A 17191-nucleotide genomic window follows, 5' to 3' on the forward strand; every position below is an offset into this window, starting at 1 on the left:
ACTGGAAAATTATTATGAAACATGTAAACATTTAGGTCACGATATATTGACCCATAAATTGAGCTATGAGAGCAAACATGAAATATGTTTACTATATCAAAATGTTTTTGGAAACACCACTTAACAGAAAGAAACCGTGTCAGGATGATGTCTTCTAGAGCGCCATTCCTGTGGTCTGGTGGAGACACACTTGTCTCGTTGAGTAGAAAGACACAAGGGACATTCTTACTTAAAAAGACACACTCTCCCTACCTTCCAACCCACACAACCACAGCGTCAAACACGGCCAACCTGGGCACTCTCCCCTGTGTGGTTCCCATGGTCCAATTCTTAGATGGTCTGCTGACACCAGGATTTCATTGTTGTTGTTTTTCCAAATCTCTGGTACATTTGCAAAGAGGAAAAATACCGAGCCGGTCTGGCAGCGTGGAGCGTGGAGGATTGGGTTTCAGCCATCTGCTGTAGTCTGGGTCTCTCCAGCAAGGCTGGACTGTCTTTCCACATCGGGTCTGATTTATCAAAGCATGCAGTTCATGCCAGATCATTTTGGTGGTGCAAAAGGAGGAAGGGAGCGTGTAATCGCCTAAGGCATTCGATGTGCCAATCATAGATATTTCTGGTGGAAAAATGATAACATTATCTAAAGAGTGGTAAATCTGGGTCCCATGACTGAATTGACCCATCCCATTTCCCCGCGCTTATCGGGGTTAGAATAGAGGTGGGTTGGGTAAACCAGACATGTAAATACAAAGCTCCTGACCCATTTTTATAATGTCGTACAGATAGAAAAGGGGTCAAACTTCACCCATTTGACAGTTTTAAATCTTTTAGTCAGGCTGTCATTGTATTTTTATATATAAATACAGAATGGTGTTTCACCATAATGTAGTAACTGAATGAGTTGGATTGCCTGATGTGACCCTGAACTTCCAAAAGGAATCGCTGTCCTAATTTTTGTTAGAGATCTGGGCAAGAGCCAAGTCAAACAGCAAAAACTTTAAGAGACAAACCAAATGTGCAACCTTGGTGGTCTAGTGTGGCCGATTTAAGCTGGGGTCTGCAAAACAATTACTTTTTAAGCTCAACCCAAGTTTACTTTGAAACAAGACCAGAGAACATTAGAGACCCTGGCTTCTTAGGGGTAAATTGAGCTCAAGTCCGGAGTTAGAACATTATTCGGGATGTGTTATCCAATACGTGGGATTTAAAACCTGTTGTGCAAACCTCTTGCCTGTTTGCCATTGGATTTTGAGTTAATTATTTAGAGTCTTTCAGATTAAGGAAACTGTGAAGTCATGTTTTGAGGCCATTGGAATGATGAGAGGTTCCATTAAGAGAATAAACACAGGCTGTTTCAACATCACTAAAAAAACAAAGCTGTCGTGGTCGCTTGCCTTCTCTTTGGGCGGGACATACCAACAGGATGTTGAACTTTCATGCAGGTGTGGATTTCTGGGTAAAGCTTCAGCAATTTAGTGGGGGAGGTTGCCTCATCCACCTGTCTCTAGAAAGCAGGTCCTGTTGAGTGATTATAAAGAGTTTTTAACATCATAAGATAAAGCACATGAGAAATATATGGAATAATGTACAGTTAGCCAGGAATTAAAGTGGAAAAAGAAACTGTGAACGTTTGTTCTTCCCTTTTGTGACATATAACCAAGTACATCAGCTTCTCAGAAAATAAAAAATGTAAGGAACTTGATTTTGTCCATGGTCAATCATTTATATAAACACTGCAATAGTCCATAAAAATAAGAATTGTCCATTCTGATTTCGTGATGTCTTTCACTAAGAAAACATATATTACAATTGTCAATTACAATTTACAAAACAAACAGCCTAGACACAAGCAAACGCTGCAACAATATTACAGTAATATAAATACTGAAATCCTATGAGGTAATTTTGACCACAATCAATAACTGAGACACAAGATTACATTTGTATGAAACATGAAAGTACGAGTCAGTGGTGAGATGTGAAAGCAGTGCCTTATAGTGTTGCTACAGATGTGAATATTAATATCTGACCACTGAATGCAGTGATTGACCAAGTATTCCAGAGAGATGTGTGAGGTGAGGTAAATATCCAAGTTGGCATCAATTGCTGCTAAAAGAGAAAGTGTATTGATCATGGCTCGTGCTTGTGAGGTGAACTCTTAGGTTCTGATTTGCCCTTCTTGAATTATTAATGGAGAAAGGCATCCATGGCATCCATTATTTTATTCAGTCCAAATGTAGTTTATTCTATACAGATGTAAAAATGAAAAACAGCTGAGCGGATCTGTGCTTTGACAGTTCTGTATTTAGCAGACCCAGCAAATTTGGGTTTTGTTTAGGTTGTGTGTACAAAACAATTTCTGCATGCTTTGGCAAAAACAAGAGTTTGAACATGCATATATGAAGCAAAGGCATGCAGAGGCAGTGACATGATTATGAAGGGTCCCTTTCAAAGTAGATTAAAGGGCTGTTCTTAATGCAACAGTGCCTCAATTTGGTTAAGCTCAAATTTCATCCCCTCTAAAGTAATTACAAATGTGGCCAGTCAAGAACAGTTTGGCTGACGGATCTATTGAAAATAAAATGACTACAAACACAAAATATATGTCTGTAATGCTTTTCACAGACACTATCAGTTGCACATTTACTGGTGTTTCTTTAACAATGAAAATTTTGGCCCTATGGAAAATAAACTTTCTTATAACTTCATGACTTTTCAGGTATAATTATTTAATATATACAATGTCCAGCAGTGGACATATTCAACAAAAATGATAATTCACCAATTCATTTAGTCTTCTAGTCAAATGACGGAAATGACATTTTAAACTTGCAATTCACACAATAAATAAGTGATTTATCTTTCTTTAGATTGTCAGTTTTTAAATGTAATTCTTATTTAACATGACTTTTGTATATTTACAATTAGGACATGGATAAAACAATTACATATCTTAATTAAAACTAAACTAAAATAATGTTATTGTCTCATTTGATTTCATCCAGTGTGTATAAAATGAAATAAAATTAATAAACAATAAAATAATGTTATTGTCTTGCTTGATTTCTTTCTGTGTGTAAAAAATAAATAAATAAATAAAACAATGAAGGTATGGTAAAATGTTTTCAAGTATGGTGTGTCTTCCAAATATGTGACCTTCATGTAACAAAAAGAAAATAGTTGAAGAAATACACTTACGATAAAGTTTGGGAGTGTTATGCCAAACAACATGGAATTGTTCATGTTTCCTGGTTGGTTCCTTGTCTAACATTCCGATACTCACCGTGGATCCACTGTTCCATATCAGACAATGTTGTTCTTGTGTTGTGACAGACGGATATGTTGCGCTGGGGGTGTTCAGAAGCCAAAACAATTCTCAGAATGTCTAGAATGTTCTTCTTTCACAGGAGTTTTGTGGCTTGGTTTGGGGACGCCACAGGCACTTCAGAGAGACAGCACACAGTGCTGCGGCCTGAACGGGGCCCCTCGGTCTACTCCCACTCTGACCAAACTCGCTTGATTCCAGACACACACACACACACACACACATACCGCTGACTCTGTTGACTAGAGGTACCCCCACTGTGAGTCAGTATATAACAAAACCCAGGTGAGTTCTTATTCTGCGAGCGTCAACACTGCAGCGTCTTAGGTCAGCTAAGCGAATCGCTTGGTAAAGATTATTTGAAATAGTCAACACTGGACAGTCTCTTTACAATTTACTCTACAAACATTTAGGTGGTTTGGAATTATGTATTCCTGTTTAAACTGCAAACTAAAAATGTTTGACTTTCATACATAACGGCAATAAAATAAAGTCCTTTTCTGATGTTAAAGGGGACATCGGATGCAAACTTCACTTTTACATGGTGTTTGCATATAAATGTGTCTTAGCAGTGTGTGGACACAAGTTTTTTTTTCAGTCGCTGTGAACAGAGCTGTTTTTGACAAGGTAAGACGCTAAAGATTCATACCAACTTGTGGAAAATGGGCATCCGATGTCCCCTTGAAAATGCTTTCTTCTATCCCAGTCAACTATAAGCACGTTTTTTTTTTCTAACAGTGCACTTTTTGTTTAAGGATCCTAACCAGCCTGACAACAGATACATTGTCTCAACAAATGGCATATCTGTTTTGTTTTTTTTGAACCAATGGCGGCTGAAGATTTTTGGGAGATTGTTTCGGAAACCTGTAAGGTAACAATAATTATTTTTGCAATGCATTTTCCGTTAACAAGCTATTTGAACTTAGCCAAACTCAACTTCTTATTGAAAAAGTTCATTATGCTACAGAATGTGTTTTTTAGAAATGAAGGCAGTTGTCAATTGAAGAACAAGCAGAACATGTCTTTCACAGTACTAATGTCTGTGGTTGTTGCTGCGCTGCAGATGGGCAACTAAACAAAATGTTTCTGCCAAAGAACATTTCAGTGTGGTTTTGCTCCTGGGCCCTGGCACTATTCCAAGGCTCGTACCAAGCAAGGAAAATATGTTTTGGCATCTGTGGCATAAACTATTTATTTTATTTTCGTTGGTATGAATGAGTGAGTGTAGTCATCCATACCTGTTTTGTTGATGCAAACCAAAACAAGCTTCATCATTTGTCATCTGGAAAGCTGTGATGTTCTTAGATGTGGGGAATCAATGAAGAGCCAAGCAGGATTATATTCATGTTAGTTTATTGAACAAGTCTTTGACTCAGTATGGGACAGAGGATGAATGACACTTTAGTATCTAAATAAATCTCTGAGAAAATAATACTGTAATCTAAAATGGCATGTTTTTTTTTTCCAGTAAATCTCTGAAGTACAATATATACACATTCTTAATATGATACATACTGGCATTAGCACGCTAACAGCCATAACATTGCGATTTGATGCGGTTTCATCGTTTATGATTAAGGGTTAACTGATTTTAATCCCCTTCATGACTTTAAATACATTCTTTCCTTTGCAAACATGAGTGGATTCAAATGACACTTCTTCACTCTTCCATTCACATACAGTGCTTTCTCTCCAATATATACTAATTTAGCATCCACTGACTCGAGAAAAACCAAGCGTAAAGACATTTTCGATAATAACACCATTTACTAGCTTAAACTGTACTATTTCTCATCCTGCCTCTGAGTATTATTTTCTGGAAACGTCTACAATTTTCTCTCAGACTGAGAGCATTGATGCATATCTCTCTATATATGCATACAATGAAATCATTCATGCAACTAATCTCAATAAAAACTATCTCTTTTAAATATGCGCATCAGAAAGGAAATGTTATCCCAATGTGATTCATCGCTTAGAAGCACTGAAGTCCGATCAGTACTTTCAGAAATCAACTGTATATGCTCCAGTACAAATTTGAGCGGTTTTACCGAATAATCTACTGCATAGAGCTGTTAAATGAAACCAAATATATTTGATTGTATCAACAGGACTTGTGCAACTTGGATTCACATCTCGAAACATGAATTGTTAACCACTTCCTCATGGTGCACAGATAATAATTACAGTAGTAACAGACTAATGATTGAAAAGGTATTGAATAAAGATTAAATATCTAACTAGTTGACCTTAAAACTGTGATCCATTGTCTAGTGGATCATTTCTATAGCTTCCTCTTAGTAAGCTATACACATTTGATTGGATTTAATATGGCTGAGCAGCTGTGCAGTTATAATGCACATCACCTTAGCAGCAAGCTCTCGAGAACACACACAAACAATCTTTCCCACTCCATGATATCAGTCTCATTGGGTTATTTCTGAGTGCTGTAAAATATGGTTAAACCGTTCCAATGTAATGCCCATTGGTGTGTGAAATTGAGGTAATTATATTGCATTTACTAGCATCTACCAGAGAGGTTTTATGGAAAGTGTGACCAGAAAACTCAATCCAGAATGAAGAGCTTATGCTGTTGTGGATCACAACACAGAGAGCCTGGTGCGAAATATAGCCTTGAGCTAAAAGGGAATAGGTTGGTCTAAAAGCATCACATTAGAAGGCTATGCCACATATCCTGTAAAATATTACAAACGTTCAACATTTCCCCCCTCCACTGAAAGGACCATCAGATGGTTTGAGATTTTCCTCAGGCCCAAGAACCCAAAGAATAGACATAGCTTACACAAAAACAGCACTTAGTGGTTTCTTCTTGGTCGCCCATTCACCGCAGAGATGGACAAATAAAGTTAAGTCGTTAAGTGTTACGGAGGTTCTACAATTTCACAGAGACACATACCACTCCTTGTGGTGAGCAAAATACTTCCTTTCAGCACGCAATATATATCCAGGTTCATGTGCTGGCTCTACTTCTGTGGATTCGGAGTAAGTGCCAGTGAGGGAGAAGCAGGTCTGACTGGACATGAGCCCTCATGTAACCACCTGCTGTACTGCTGAGCGTTCGTGAGGGCACGGCTGGTCCCCGCAGTGCAGTCTCTTCAGAAGCCGCTGCAGTTTATGGGAAAAGTTCTTATTCATTTGCCTGTACATGATGGGAATGGCAAAGCTACTGCAGAAGGCAAGCAGCTCAGATAAACATCTCAGGAAGAAGTATGTGGTAAGGTGCTGCCTGTTGGAATGGCTCCCGGGAGCTCCGGCCACTGTGTGCACCAGTAAGGTCATGTAGTATGGAGTCCATAGAAGAAACTGCATGCACACGGAGGCCAGCAGCAACCTGTGGATGGATGGATCAAGCCTCCCAGAGTCCTGGTCCAAAGGGGTGGACTCTTTCCGGATGCGGAGGATTAGCACGAATGCATAAAGCACTGCCACCGCCGGCACCACGTACCCAATGAACATCATGATGGCGTCAGCCGCCTCTTTGTTCTGCATCTTGGAGCACTCGATGATCTTAGTGGAGACGTGGTTGCACACGTAGAAGAGCAGCGAAGAGAAGCTGGTGAGAATGGCACCGCCCCAGATGAAGCCGCAAACGTGCTTGGTGTTGTAGACGCTGGACATGTAAGTGCGTGGGAGAGCTCGCTCGATGTAATAGTCCAGACTGAGCAAGGTTGTGGAGTACATGATGACCAGAGAGGAGATGTTGAAGAGAATGAGAAGGGTAATGTAGAGCTCGTTGTTATACTCCCACATGGGCCAGCGTGTAAAACTGGGCCCCAGAAGCTCTACTGGAGCCACCAAGTTGAGCACCAGGCCAGCAATGGCTATGTTCACAAAGTAGACATCAGGCATGGTCATGGTGACCTTGTTGGAAAGGTTAACCACCACCAGCAGGGCATTGTAGCAAAGCCCCAATGGAAAGCAGACGATGAGATACACAAGAGAGAAGATAGACAGAATGAGTCCAAAGTCCTGGCAGAGCTGGAGGTCCACGCTGTCGTTCGTCTCATTGTAAACCATGCAGCTCCACATTTCTAGATTTCCAAAGGTGTCCGATCCTTCTTTCTGAATCAGCTGTAAAAAAGAAAATGAGCAATGTATCAATGGATTGGTTTGGTTTGGTTAGAAATTAAAAAAAAGGCATTTATTAACCGACGGGGTAAGGGGTGTCCAATCCTGCTCTAGAAGGGCCACTTTCCTGGAGATTTTAGCTCCAACCCACTGCCTGGGAGCTTCTAGTGATCCTGAAGGTCTTGATTATCTGGTTCAGGTGTGTTTAATTAGGCATAGAGCTAAACCAGGGCTGTCCAAACTCGGTCCTGGAGGGCCGGTGTCCTGTAGAGTTTAGCTCCAACCCTAATTAAACACACCTGAACCAGCTAATCAAGCTATTACTAGGCATAGAAACTTCCAGTCAGGTGTGTTGAGCCAAGTTGGAGCTAAGCTCTGCAGGACACCGGCCCTCCAGGACTGAGTTTGGACAGCCCTGAGCTAAACTCTGTTGGAAGTTGGATCTCTAGGAGCAGGACTGCACACCTCTGGTGACACCCCTAGACACCAAGATGATGAATAGATCACAGATACTCTCCTGTGATCAACTGTTAATTAAAATTGTATTTTAAAGGTGCACTAAATAATTACATGGCTTGTCTTTCTAAACAACTGATCCGATAACATTAAGCTCTCTACTGCCCCCACCAGCTCTGGAGCTACCACAGCATTTATTAAAGCGGACTGAGTTGAAATTTGCAACATAACATATTGATGTACTCTGGAAAACTGCAAAATTAAAAGAACATTTGCAGGTTTGTGCTAATTTTTTCAAATGGCAAGACACAGCTAATCACGTGATCTCAGCATGGTGGTCATTCCATTACACAGAGTAACTTTATAAGCCATTGATATGTACAGACAGCCTATAATGACACAGTGCACCTGTAATGCTAAATAGGGCGTTTTTTGATCAATGGCTTTGCAAAAACCTTCTTGATGTTATACCATCACACAGAGTAGAAAACTGAAACCATGCATAAACAGCACAGGCATGGCATGACCATTAGATTTGAAGAAACACCGCAAATGTAGCAAGACCCTAAACCAAGACAGCAAGACCCTAAACCCAGGGATTTCATCTCAGTTACCACGTGCCATTGAGGTTCATGTTGTACCAAAAAAGGAGCAGCATTATATGTCATCAGGCATTTCTTTCCATAACAATAGGTTCCACCTCTACAGCTCAGCACCTTGGCTCATTGGGCGGGGACAATGCACGTGCTGTGACCAAAGGATGGCATAATTCAGCTCTGAGACTGTGAGGCGTGGAGATTTATGGCATGAGATGTGACATGTCAAGGGTGCAGTGGATGCACAGTGTGAGGTTTGAGTTCAGAGTGAGGTCATAACGCGGGCACATGCAGAGAACTGCTCTGCAGTCCACCCATTAAAACATAATGACATAACGCTCTCCCTGAACACAATGTGAGCACTAGCCTCACTTTCATATTAGCCTATGATGACACACAGGCTACATTATTATTTAATTTAATTTAACTGGCTTTCTGGACTTTTTATTTAAAAGACAGTAAAGAGAGGAAAGTTGAAGAAGAAAGAGCCAAATCTGAACCTGCATTCCCTTGAGCAACAGCTCTTTTTATATGCGATGAGCATGTGTGCTAGTCACAATTATTTGTCCTTAGTATGTTTATTAGGGATATTCACAATCACTGTGCACTTTCCATTCACACATACTCCCATCCAAATGAATTTTAAGTGACTACAGAATATATTTTAAGAGAATATATTGCCTATAACAACATCAAAAACAACAATTGAATGAAATCATTTATTGCAATTATTTGCATGACAACTGTCAGCCAAAATTGTAACAAATTTTATTTTAAATGATTTTAAAAATATGCTCTTTGAGTGTGTACAAATCACACAGCTATTACATAAATAAATAAAGGAACACACACATTATTTGAGAACAACAGTCTTAGGAACATTTTGCTTACACAAGGCCTCTGGCTTTTGTGTGCACGTCAGCATGTATTTGGTTGTAGACCTGGAGTTTTCCCAGACAATGCTGAGCACATCTGAGCAGACATAATGACTGTTGAGTGAGTGTTTCTCTGTCTGCTTACATAACAGTCACAGAGGGGCTGTTCTGGCCTGGAGACAGGCAGCCACGGATTGCTCCTCTATGGCTCTCGCTAGAAGGTGGAGACAATCATTTACCCTTTTCACCTTGTAGTCATACACCTATAGTGAACCAGCATGTGTTTGCATCAACAGCTCTGTATGTACACACAGCACTTTATGTTGTGGTCTAACCGGTATATACAGTGGGTACGAAAAGTATTCAGACCCCCTTAAATTTTTCACTCTTTGTTATATTGCAGCCATTTGCTAAAATCATTTAAGTTAATTTTTTTTCCTCATTAATGTACACACAGCACCCCATATTGACAGAAAAACACAGAATTGTTGACATTTTTGCAGATTTATTAAAAAAGAAAAACTGAAATATCAAATGGTCCTAAGTATTCAGACCCTTTACTCAGTATTTAGTAGAAGCACCCTTTTGATCCAATACAGCCATGAGTCTTTTTGGGAAAGATACAACAAGTTTTTCACACCTGGATTTGGGAATCCTCTGCCATTCCTCCTTGCAGATCCTCTCCAGTTCTGTCAGGTTGGATAGTAAACGTTGGTGGACAGCCATTTTTAGGTCTCTCCAGAGATGCTCAATTGGGTTTAAGTCAGGGCTCTGGCTGGGCCATCCAAGAACAGTCACAGAGTTGTTGTGAAGCCACTCCTTCATTATTTTAGCTGTGTGCTTAGGGTCATTGTCTTGTTGGAAGGTAAACCTTAGTTCCAGTCTGAGGTCCTGAGCACTCTGGAGAAGGTTTTAGTCCAGGATATCCCTGTACTTGGCCGCATTCAACTTTCCCTCGATTGCAACCAGTCGTCCTGCCCCTGCAGCTGAAAAACACCCCCACAGCATGATGCTGCCACCACCATGCTTCACTGTTGGGACTGTATTGGACAGGTGCCTGGTTTTCTCCACACATACCACTTAGAATTAAGGCCAAAAAGTTCTATCTTGGTCTCATCAGACCAGAGAGGGGTGCTGTGTGTACATTAATGAGGAAAAAAAATTAACTTAAATGATTTTAGCAAATGGCTGCAATATAACAAAGAGTGAAAAATTTAAGGGGGTCTGAATACTTTCCGTACCCACTGTAACTACCAGTATATATCTTCACGTCTACACTTAAATGGGTTAAACTCATCTGGAGGTAAAACTTGTAAAAGCTAAACTGTTTTTCTCATTGGCATGAGACTCGGTCCTGTTGGCTACAGGTTGGGAACAGGAGAAAAGGACTACCGTGGGAAAACAAGATGACGTGGTTTCTAAAGGGCAGGTGTAAAAGTCTGACTCCATGATGCTTCCAAGGCCATGTCGGCTTTTCCACATGAATTACTTTCAAAGAAACAAAATACCTTGCAAAAGGACTTCACTGCTATTCTAGCAAACACAATAGAGCAGCCAAGACTAGCCACTACCTGTGTCCCTATCTCTCACTTAAAAACATCCTCCTGTTCATCATCCTGTTCCCTTCCTCCACTTTTTGTGACCATTGCAACCAATAGTGCAAATAAGGGCAGTACTGCTGAGTTTCAGTTGCAAACGGTTAAAAGCCTCCATGTTTACTCATCCACTAAACCATTTTCATCTGAGGATAGGTCTTCAGACTGCCAGCTGCCCATAAGGGATTATAATAATATTTATAAATTATAATAAATAATCTTTTCAAAATCAACTACTCATTTGGATGCCTGAACGATCCGTTGACTAGTCAGCCTTAAGACAGTCATGTATAATAAGAGCCCACAACAGTCATGGTGAATTATCAGCAGCATTACTCCGGTCTTCAGTGTCACATCATCCTTCAGAAATCATTCTAATATGCAGATTTGCTGCTCAAAAACATTTTGATATTTTTGTGGAAACCGTTCCATTTTTTTTTTTTTACCAGAAAGTTCAAAAGAAAAGCATTTATGGTGTGAGATGCTGAAACACTCACGTGACTCAAAAATCAGAAACAGAAAAGCAAATGTTTCTAGACTAGGAATAAAACGTATATCTAGATGACCTTGGTTGCTGATTCTAGCATTAAAGCATCAATAAAAACTGAATTTTCTGCATAATTACTCCAGTTTTCAGTGTCACATGATCCTTCAGAAATCATTCTGATATGCTGATTTGCTGTTCAAGAATATTATTATAATCAATGTTGGAAACCAGGATACAGTTTTTCAGGATTCTTTGATGAATAGAAGGTTCAAAAGAACAACATTTATTTGAAATAGAAATGGTTTGTAACACTATAAATGTCTTTACTTTTGATTAATTTAATGCATCCTTGCTAGATAAAAGTATTTTATTTTTTTCTCTTGAATAAATGTATTAAAATCTTACCAACCTCAAACCTTTGAACGGTATTATACATTTTTTAGATTAGAAAAAATAATGTAATCTAAAACCAAATCATAGTAATCTTCTAGCTGGTTGATATAGTCAACCATCCTGCTCATCCTTACTGTGCATCCCTGCTTTGCAGCATCTTGTCTCTTTCAAAAGACCATGACCAAACACTGTCTAGGTTGGCAGACTAAAGCATTCTTGAATGGGTGCAAAAGGTAGCTGACATCACGGCTTGCTGTAAAGCGTGTCATTTAGGGAGGCATTCTAATTCTAACGCTTGCAGCTCATGGCTCACATACATGAGCAAGCATGCCTGCAAAGGTAAGTGTCCATCAACTCCACCGCACAGTGTACCTCTCAATGACCCCTGTTATTAATTCTACCTCCCTCACACAAACAACAAGACATCTTGGCTGACCTTGCATCTGGATAAAAAATGTTGTGGGAGTAAAACTAAATGCACTTGACACTTTCAGAGAAATCAACCCACCGCCGAGCAGATGAAAAGAGGGCTGCTCCACACCCCTCATATCCCCGCTGGAATGTACAGCAAATTCTCAGAATCGGCTGAGTGATGTCACATGATTGCATTTTCTGAGCTTTGTGTGTGCATGCTGCGAGGGTTTAGGCAACAAATAGTAAATGAAGATGAGGACAGGGCGCTCTTCAGTCAAATAATGTCGTGCTACAATAGATTTCTCACTTCTGTGTTTCAGCTGCTAGGATTTAGAAAACAGAAAGCAGACTAAGAGGAAAAACAAGTACCGGTATTTACAGTCAAAAATTTAAGGTTCTGCATTTTTTAAATAGAAATGATGCATAAAAATGATGCAAACAAAAAAAAACATTTTCGAGACATTTCAAGTGAGACATTTTTCAAAATTTCACAGAAATAAAAAAGATAAAAATTATTCACTGTAAAATAAAAATAAAAATACTAAAACAGCGAAGAACTGTAAATGATTTAACATGGTATTATATTAACTGAATAATTCTGCCAAATTATTGGGTTTCAGAAGTAAAAACTATGAATTACCATATAATTTATTGTGAAAAACAGAAACTTTCCCAGAAGTCCATGTGTTACACAATACACAACACATACAATTATATTTAATTTACTTCTGATTTAGTTCATTATATAGATTTAATTTTGGTTTATAAAAATAAATAACCAGTTTATAAATATAGTTTTAATAGTAGGCTACATTATGTGTTTTTTGTGTTATATTTTCCGTTATTTAGTTAATGTTTACTGCATCATTTTAGCGTCATGTATGTTTGTTACTCTGATGATCAATATACCATCCTGTAATACAGAAACAATGTCATCGATTTCTTACAGTGAATTTCTGGCAACAACAACTGCCAGTTTTTTAACAGTAAATTTACCAGGACATTTTTTACACTGCGAAATGACATGAAAGTGAGGAAATGCTTGTGCCTCTCCATCATTGTACAGTGCTTTAACTTAGCAGCCCTCTTTCTGCCAATTGCGACAGGCAGAAATGAGTAGTGGTCATCTTGTATAAAGTGTGCCTGATAAATATTCAAATAAAAATATTTAAATCATCAGCTGAAAATGTAAGTTAATAAATGGATACTCAACCATGTGAGTGTGTAATTAAAGTCTGTCTCGCTTGAAAGTGTGGGTGTTGCAAAGGGACCTTACGCATTCTTCATCATCATAATTTTATTCAACACTGCCTTGACCCGATTCAGTCTCTCATTCTCCCACAGCAGCCCCATTTATTCTTTTCACCACCTACAAGCAACAGGGTAAACGATGACCTGCAAAACTTTCCTGAAGTTGCGAAACACCAACAAACAATGTCTCAATTAAACCTCTGGCACATATCTGTATTAGTCTTCCTGACAGCACCTCAGTTGGCCTGACCCCTGGGACGGCATGTTCTCTCAGCGCTTCTTTGTAAAGTCATCAGCAGGAGAGATCACTCTGGGTGTTTGCGTACCACGTGCATGGATTATCGCTAGCTAGGCAGTCTTGAACCGAGACAAACAAATTCTCGGTGCAAGAGCATTCTTGGTTACACAAACACGCATGGTTTGCATAGCACAATTTGGTTATGCATCACTTTGCTGGCGAACATTACATTTTGGTGTGTACATCATATCTTGAAAATGCTGAATAGTGACTGAATCGTGAGTTACTGGGGGCAGATCAATATTTTTTATAAAAATAACTCCAATGATTTTACATCCAACTGATAATGTTATATTTGGAATGAAATATCTGCACTGAAGAGAACACGAGAGATCAAAGCTGACAACTGTATGAGAAAATTGGATAACAGGTTATGTAATCCTCTCATGTTCAGCTGGACAGTCCAGACCGTGTTGGAGAGTAAAGCGCTCACTAGTGTCTTCAGGCAAAGAGGCATGCTTTTCTCAGCTGTCTCATATGACGTCTGCGATCTTCCAACAGAAAGCATAGGCACACTGCCATCCTCTTACAAGTCCTACATGGACCTGATCCAACGGTAACGTAGCCTCTCTAGGGTTTTTGGTTGTTTAGGCAATAAAAAATAAGTCCGATGTCACTTCCCAGCAACATCATTTGTACACAGATATATTGCAAAATAAGCCAATGTGACATAGTATGAGACTAAACTTCGGGCAAATGAAAAACAACAACAACATGGTAATGCGCTTTTCCGTTTATTTTGTTCCTTAACACAAAATTAATGGGATTAATGTTTGAAAACCTCGAAATCTGCCGCTCTTTCTAAACACAAACAACACAAATGAGGTTTAAACGCAAATAAAAGACGTTTTTTGATTACATTTAGTAAATATTACACTACAACACACCGTTTTTAATGTCACTGGTCATTAATCAGTCAATAAGACTTAATGAGCAACTTTCACACCAGCTTTCACAAGTTTAAAATCAATTTACCACTTTTCATTTGTTAGTTCATTAACTGACTCACTACCCCGGTTTGTTTTTATTTTCAATAAAAAAATTAAAGTTAAAATTGAGAATCTAGTGTTCAAATGGAATACGCAATATATATATATATATATATATATATATATATATATCCCCATAATGTCAAAACAAACCTTTAAATGCATTTTTTTACACATACAGCGGGGAAAAGTCTATTAAAAAGATGCGTTTGTTTGACTGAACAGTGAATATCATTGGTTTGTTTTTCATCCGGGCATTACACGTTTGAGTTTAACCTGTCTGATGTTGCGGTTTTACTTAACTGTCACAAATAAGCCACACTTCGAGCGGTAAACTGTTAAAAAGTGTCAAACATGAATCTGACTGATTTAGCGAGCTCTCCCATCACTGCTGACGAAATACACCGGGTAAAATGCTTTTTTAAAACAACTTTAAACTCAATATAGGGAGGTATTGGCTAACCTACTCACCAGAGGACCAGTTCTTGGCACTGAGACAGCTCTACGGAGGCATCGGGTTCTGCTGTATTTCCATTGACATTTCTCCTCGGATACTTTGACAAAAGCTCCCAAATCGGTAGCTAGACTACCAGGACCTAGTGTAAAATGAAGTAAGTAAAAATGCGATCGATCAAGGTGCCGATATGTGGCGTAAACACAGTTACAGATGGTATATTCGTCTCTGGTCCGTCAAAGCTTGTTCTGGAAAGGGGAGGACGCTGATGATCTTACTACGAATCCAGTGGTGCCGAACTCTACAGTGTGTACACACGTCACGTGATCCTCCCCCACAGTCCTCTTCAAGAGGCCCGACTGCAAAATTTCGAATCCTACTAAGGTAAACCTTGGTTTTTAATATTTATAACGCAAACTTTCGCTATTGGACAGTAACACAGCAAATACGCGCATATCTAATTAATATTCATTAGGCAGGCGTTCGCTATTGGAAGGTCACCGAACAACGCCTGCGTAGGGTAATTCATATGCATGAACCAAGCCTTTGCCCCTGGAAGTTTACCAAGTCACGTAAGCGCGACCTTTTTAATATTCATGAGCTTAGCCCCAGCCGTAGTAGCATTAGTAATTTCGCGTAGTTCGCAGTCATTGGACGAGTGGAGCGGAGGGAGGGGTGACATACAGCAACTTTCAACAGCACACTCACTCACTATCGTTCAAAAACATGCCACAAAAGCAGCTGTGAGTCTACAGGGCAGAGGATTACGGATCCCGCAGTATTATTTCTTTAGACCAAAAGAAAAATTGAACAGCACTTTTATGAAATAGACTCAAAAGAAATGGTTTTATTCTACATGGAGATTTGCTCTAGTGAGATCACTTGACCAGTTGTGTCACGCAATTGACTGAGTCACTGATATAATAATACTATGGCTGTGTCCAAAAATAGCATACTTTCTGAGTAGGTACTTGTTTTGAATAGCCTACTTACTTCATGACTGTTAGAAAAGTATGTTCTAGTTTTGTGTATAAATTCAATCCTGATTACTTCATACTGCATTCATCATGTTGTCATAGTCATGTGACCTGCCAGCGTCATTTGCGCATCTTCACTGTCATTCACAACTCCTCTCTGGTGGCCTCACGGGATAGTAAAGTGTACATTAGATGTGCACTTCATAATCTTACCGGAAGTAGGTACCTTTTGCCTACTGTTTTATGAATACTGTGAATTCAACATACTCTTTTCACTGTTATTCACCTACTATAAAGTTGGGAAGTATATGTATTTGGATGCAGACAAACTTTACTTTATAGGCACTTTAAGCCAGTGCTTAAGTCGTTTTACATGTTATAACACTAAAGTATATCTACACAAAACAAGCACACCATAAAATATAGCATACATTTTTAAGCATATATATAATATAACAAACACAATATAACTTTTCCAGATACAACATAACAACAGAGCCTGATTAAATGACATAGTCCACAGTTATAGTATGGATCAGCATCACCATTCTAAGTAGGCGAAGTGCAAATAAGCAGTCTCCACTGGACCTGCAGCTCCCATCCTACAAAATGAGGATAAATACAAACAAAAAAATGCAGGTTTTAGTCTTTGGCAAAGGCCCCCAATGCATACTGTAATCAGCATTTGAGATGGTTAGTCACTGATATGAAAACACATCCCACAAACCCACACAGGGCTCAGGTGCAGGACAAAAAAAAGTAAAACTATAGCAAAAATACAAACGTATTGTCCGCACACTGATGTAACTGCTCCATAAAAATAATATATTGCTGCAACATTTCGACCATCAGGTCTTCGTCAGGCACAAATTACGTGAACTGGTACAACTCTTTATAAGTAACAGGTGATCATTCTAATTAGACACATTCAATCACTGTGCAGGTACACTCCCACAAGGAGAGAAGAGAGAGAGAGAGAGAGAGAGAGAGAG

At 39.2% G+C, this 17191-nt stretch overlaps 1 protein-coding gene across 3 annotated transcripts; it reads right to left on the reverse strand.

The window, feature by feature from the left end:
• Nucleotides 1-4789: 4789 nt before the first annotated feature.
• On the reverse strand, nt 4790-15505 carry LOC107710650 (probable G-protein coupled receptor 146). 3 transcript variants are annotated; one of them, XM_016515479.1, is made up of 3 exons: nt 15240-15505; nt 14213-14349; nt 4790-7417 (listed from the first exon to the last, which is right to left on the reverse strand). In XM_016515479.1, exons 2-3 carry the CDS (start codon nt 14285-14287, stop codon nt 6374-6376), a joined length of 1119 nt encoding a protein of 372 aa, XP_016370965.1. In that variant the 5' UTR covers nt 14288-14349; nt 15240-15505; the 3' UTR covers nt 4790-6373. The 3 variants fall into 3 exon arrangements, with proteins under 3 accessions (XP_016370965.1, XP_016370966.1, XP_016370967.1); XM_016515480.1 differs by lacking the exon at nt 14213-14349; XM_016515481.1 differs by lacking the exon at nt 14213-14349 and having other exon boundaries at nt 15232-15505.
• Nucleotides 15506-17191: the final 1686 nt, after the last annotated feature.

This window comes from Sinocyclocheilus rhinocerous, unplaced genomic scaffold (assembly GCF_001515625.1).
Source record: "Sinocyclocheilus rhinocerous isolate Xijiao unplaced genomic scaffold, SAMN03320098_v1.1 scaffold5528, whole genome shotgun sequence".
Classification (NCBI taxonomy): Eukaryota; Metazoa; Chordata; class Actinopteri; order Cypriniformes; family Cyprinidae; genus Sinocyclocheilus; species Sinocyclocheilus rhinocerous.

What these genes read in the sequence shown, in the direction of transcription:
- LOC107710650 (XM_016515479.1), bottom strand. Translation starts at nt 14,287, where the DNA reads ATGCTTTCTGTTGGAAGATCGCAGACGTCATATGAGACAGCTGAGAAA. An exon ending in CTCTTTGCCTGAAGACACTA is followed by an intron (nt 7,418 to 14,212) that starts GTGAGCGCTTTA and finishes TCTTTTTTACAG; the next exon opens with CTGATTCAGAAAGAAGGATC.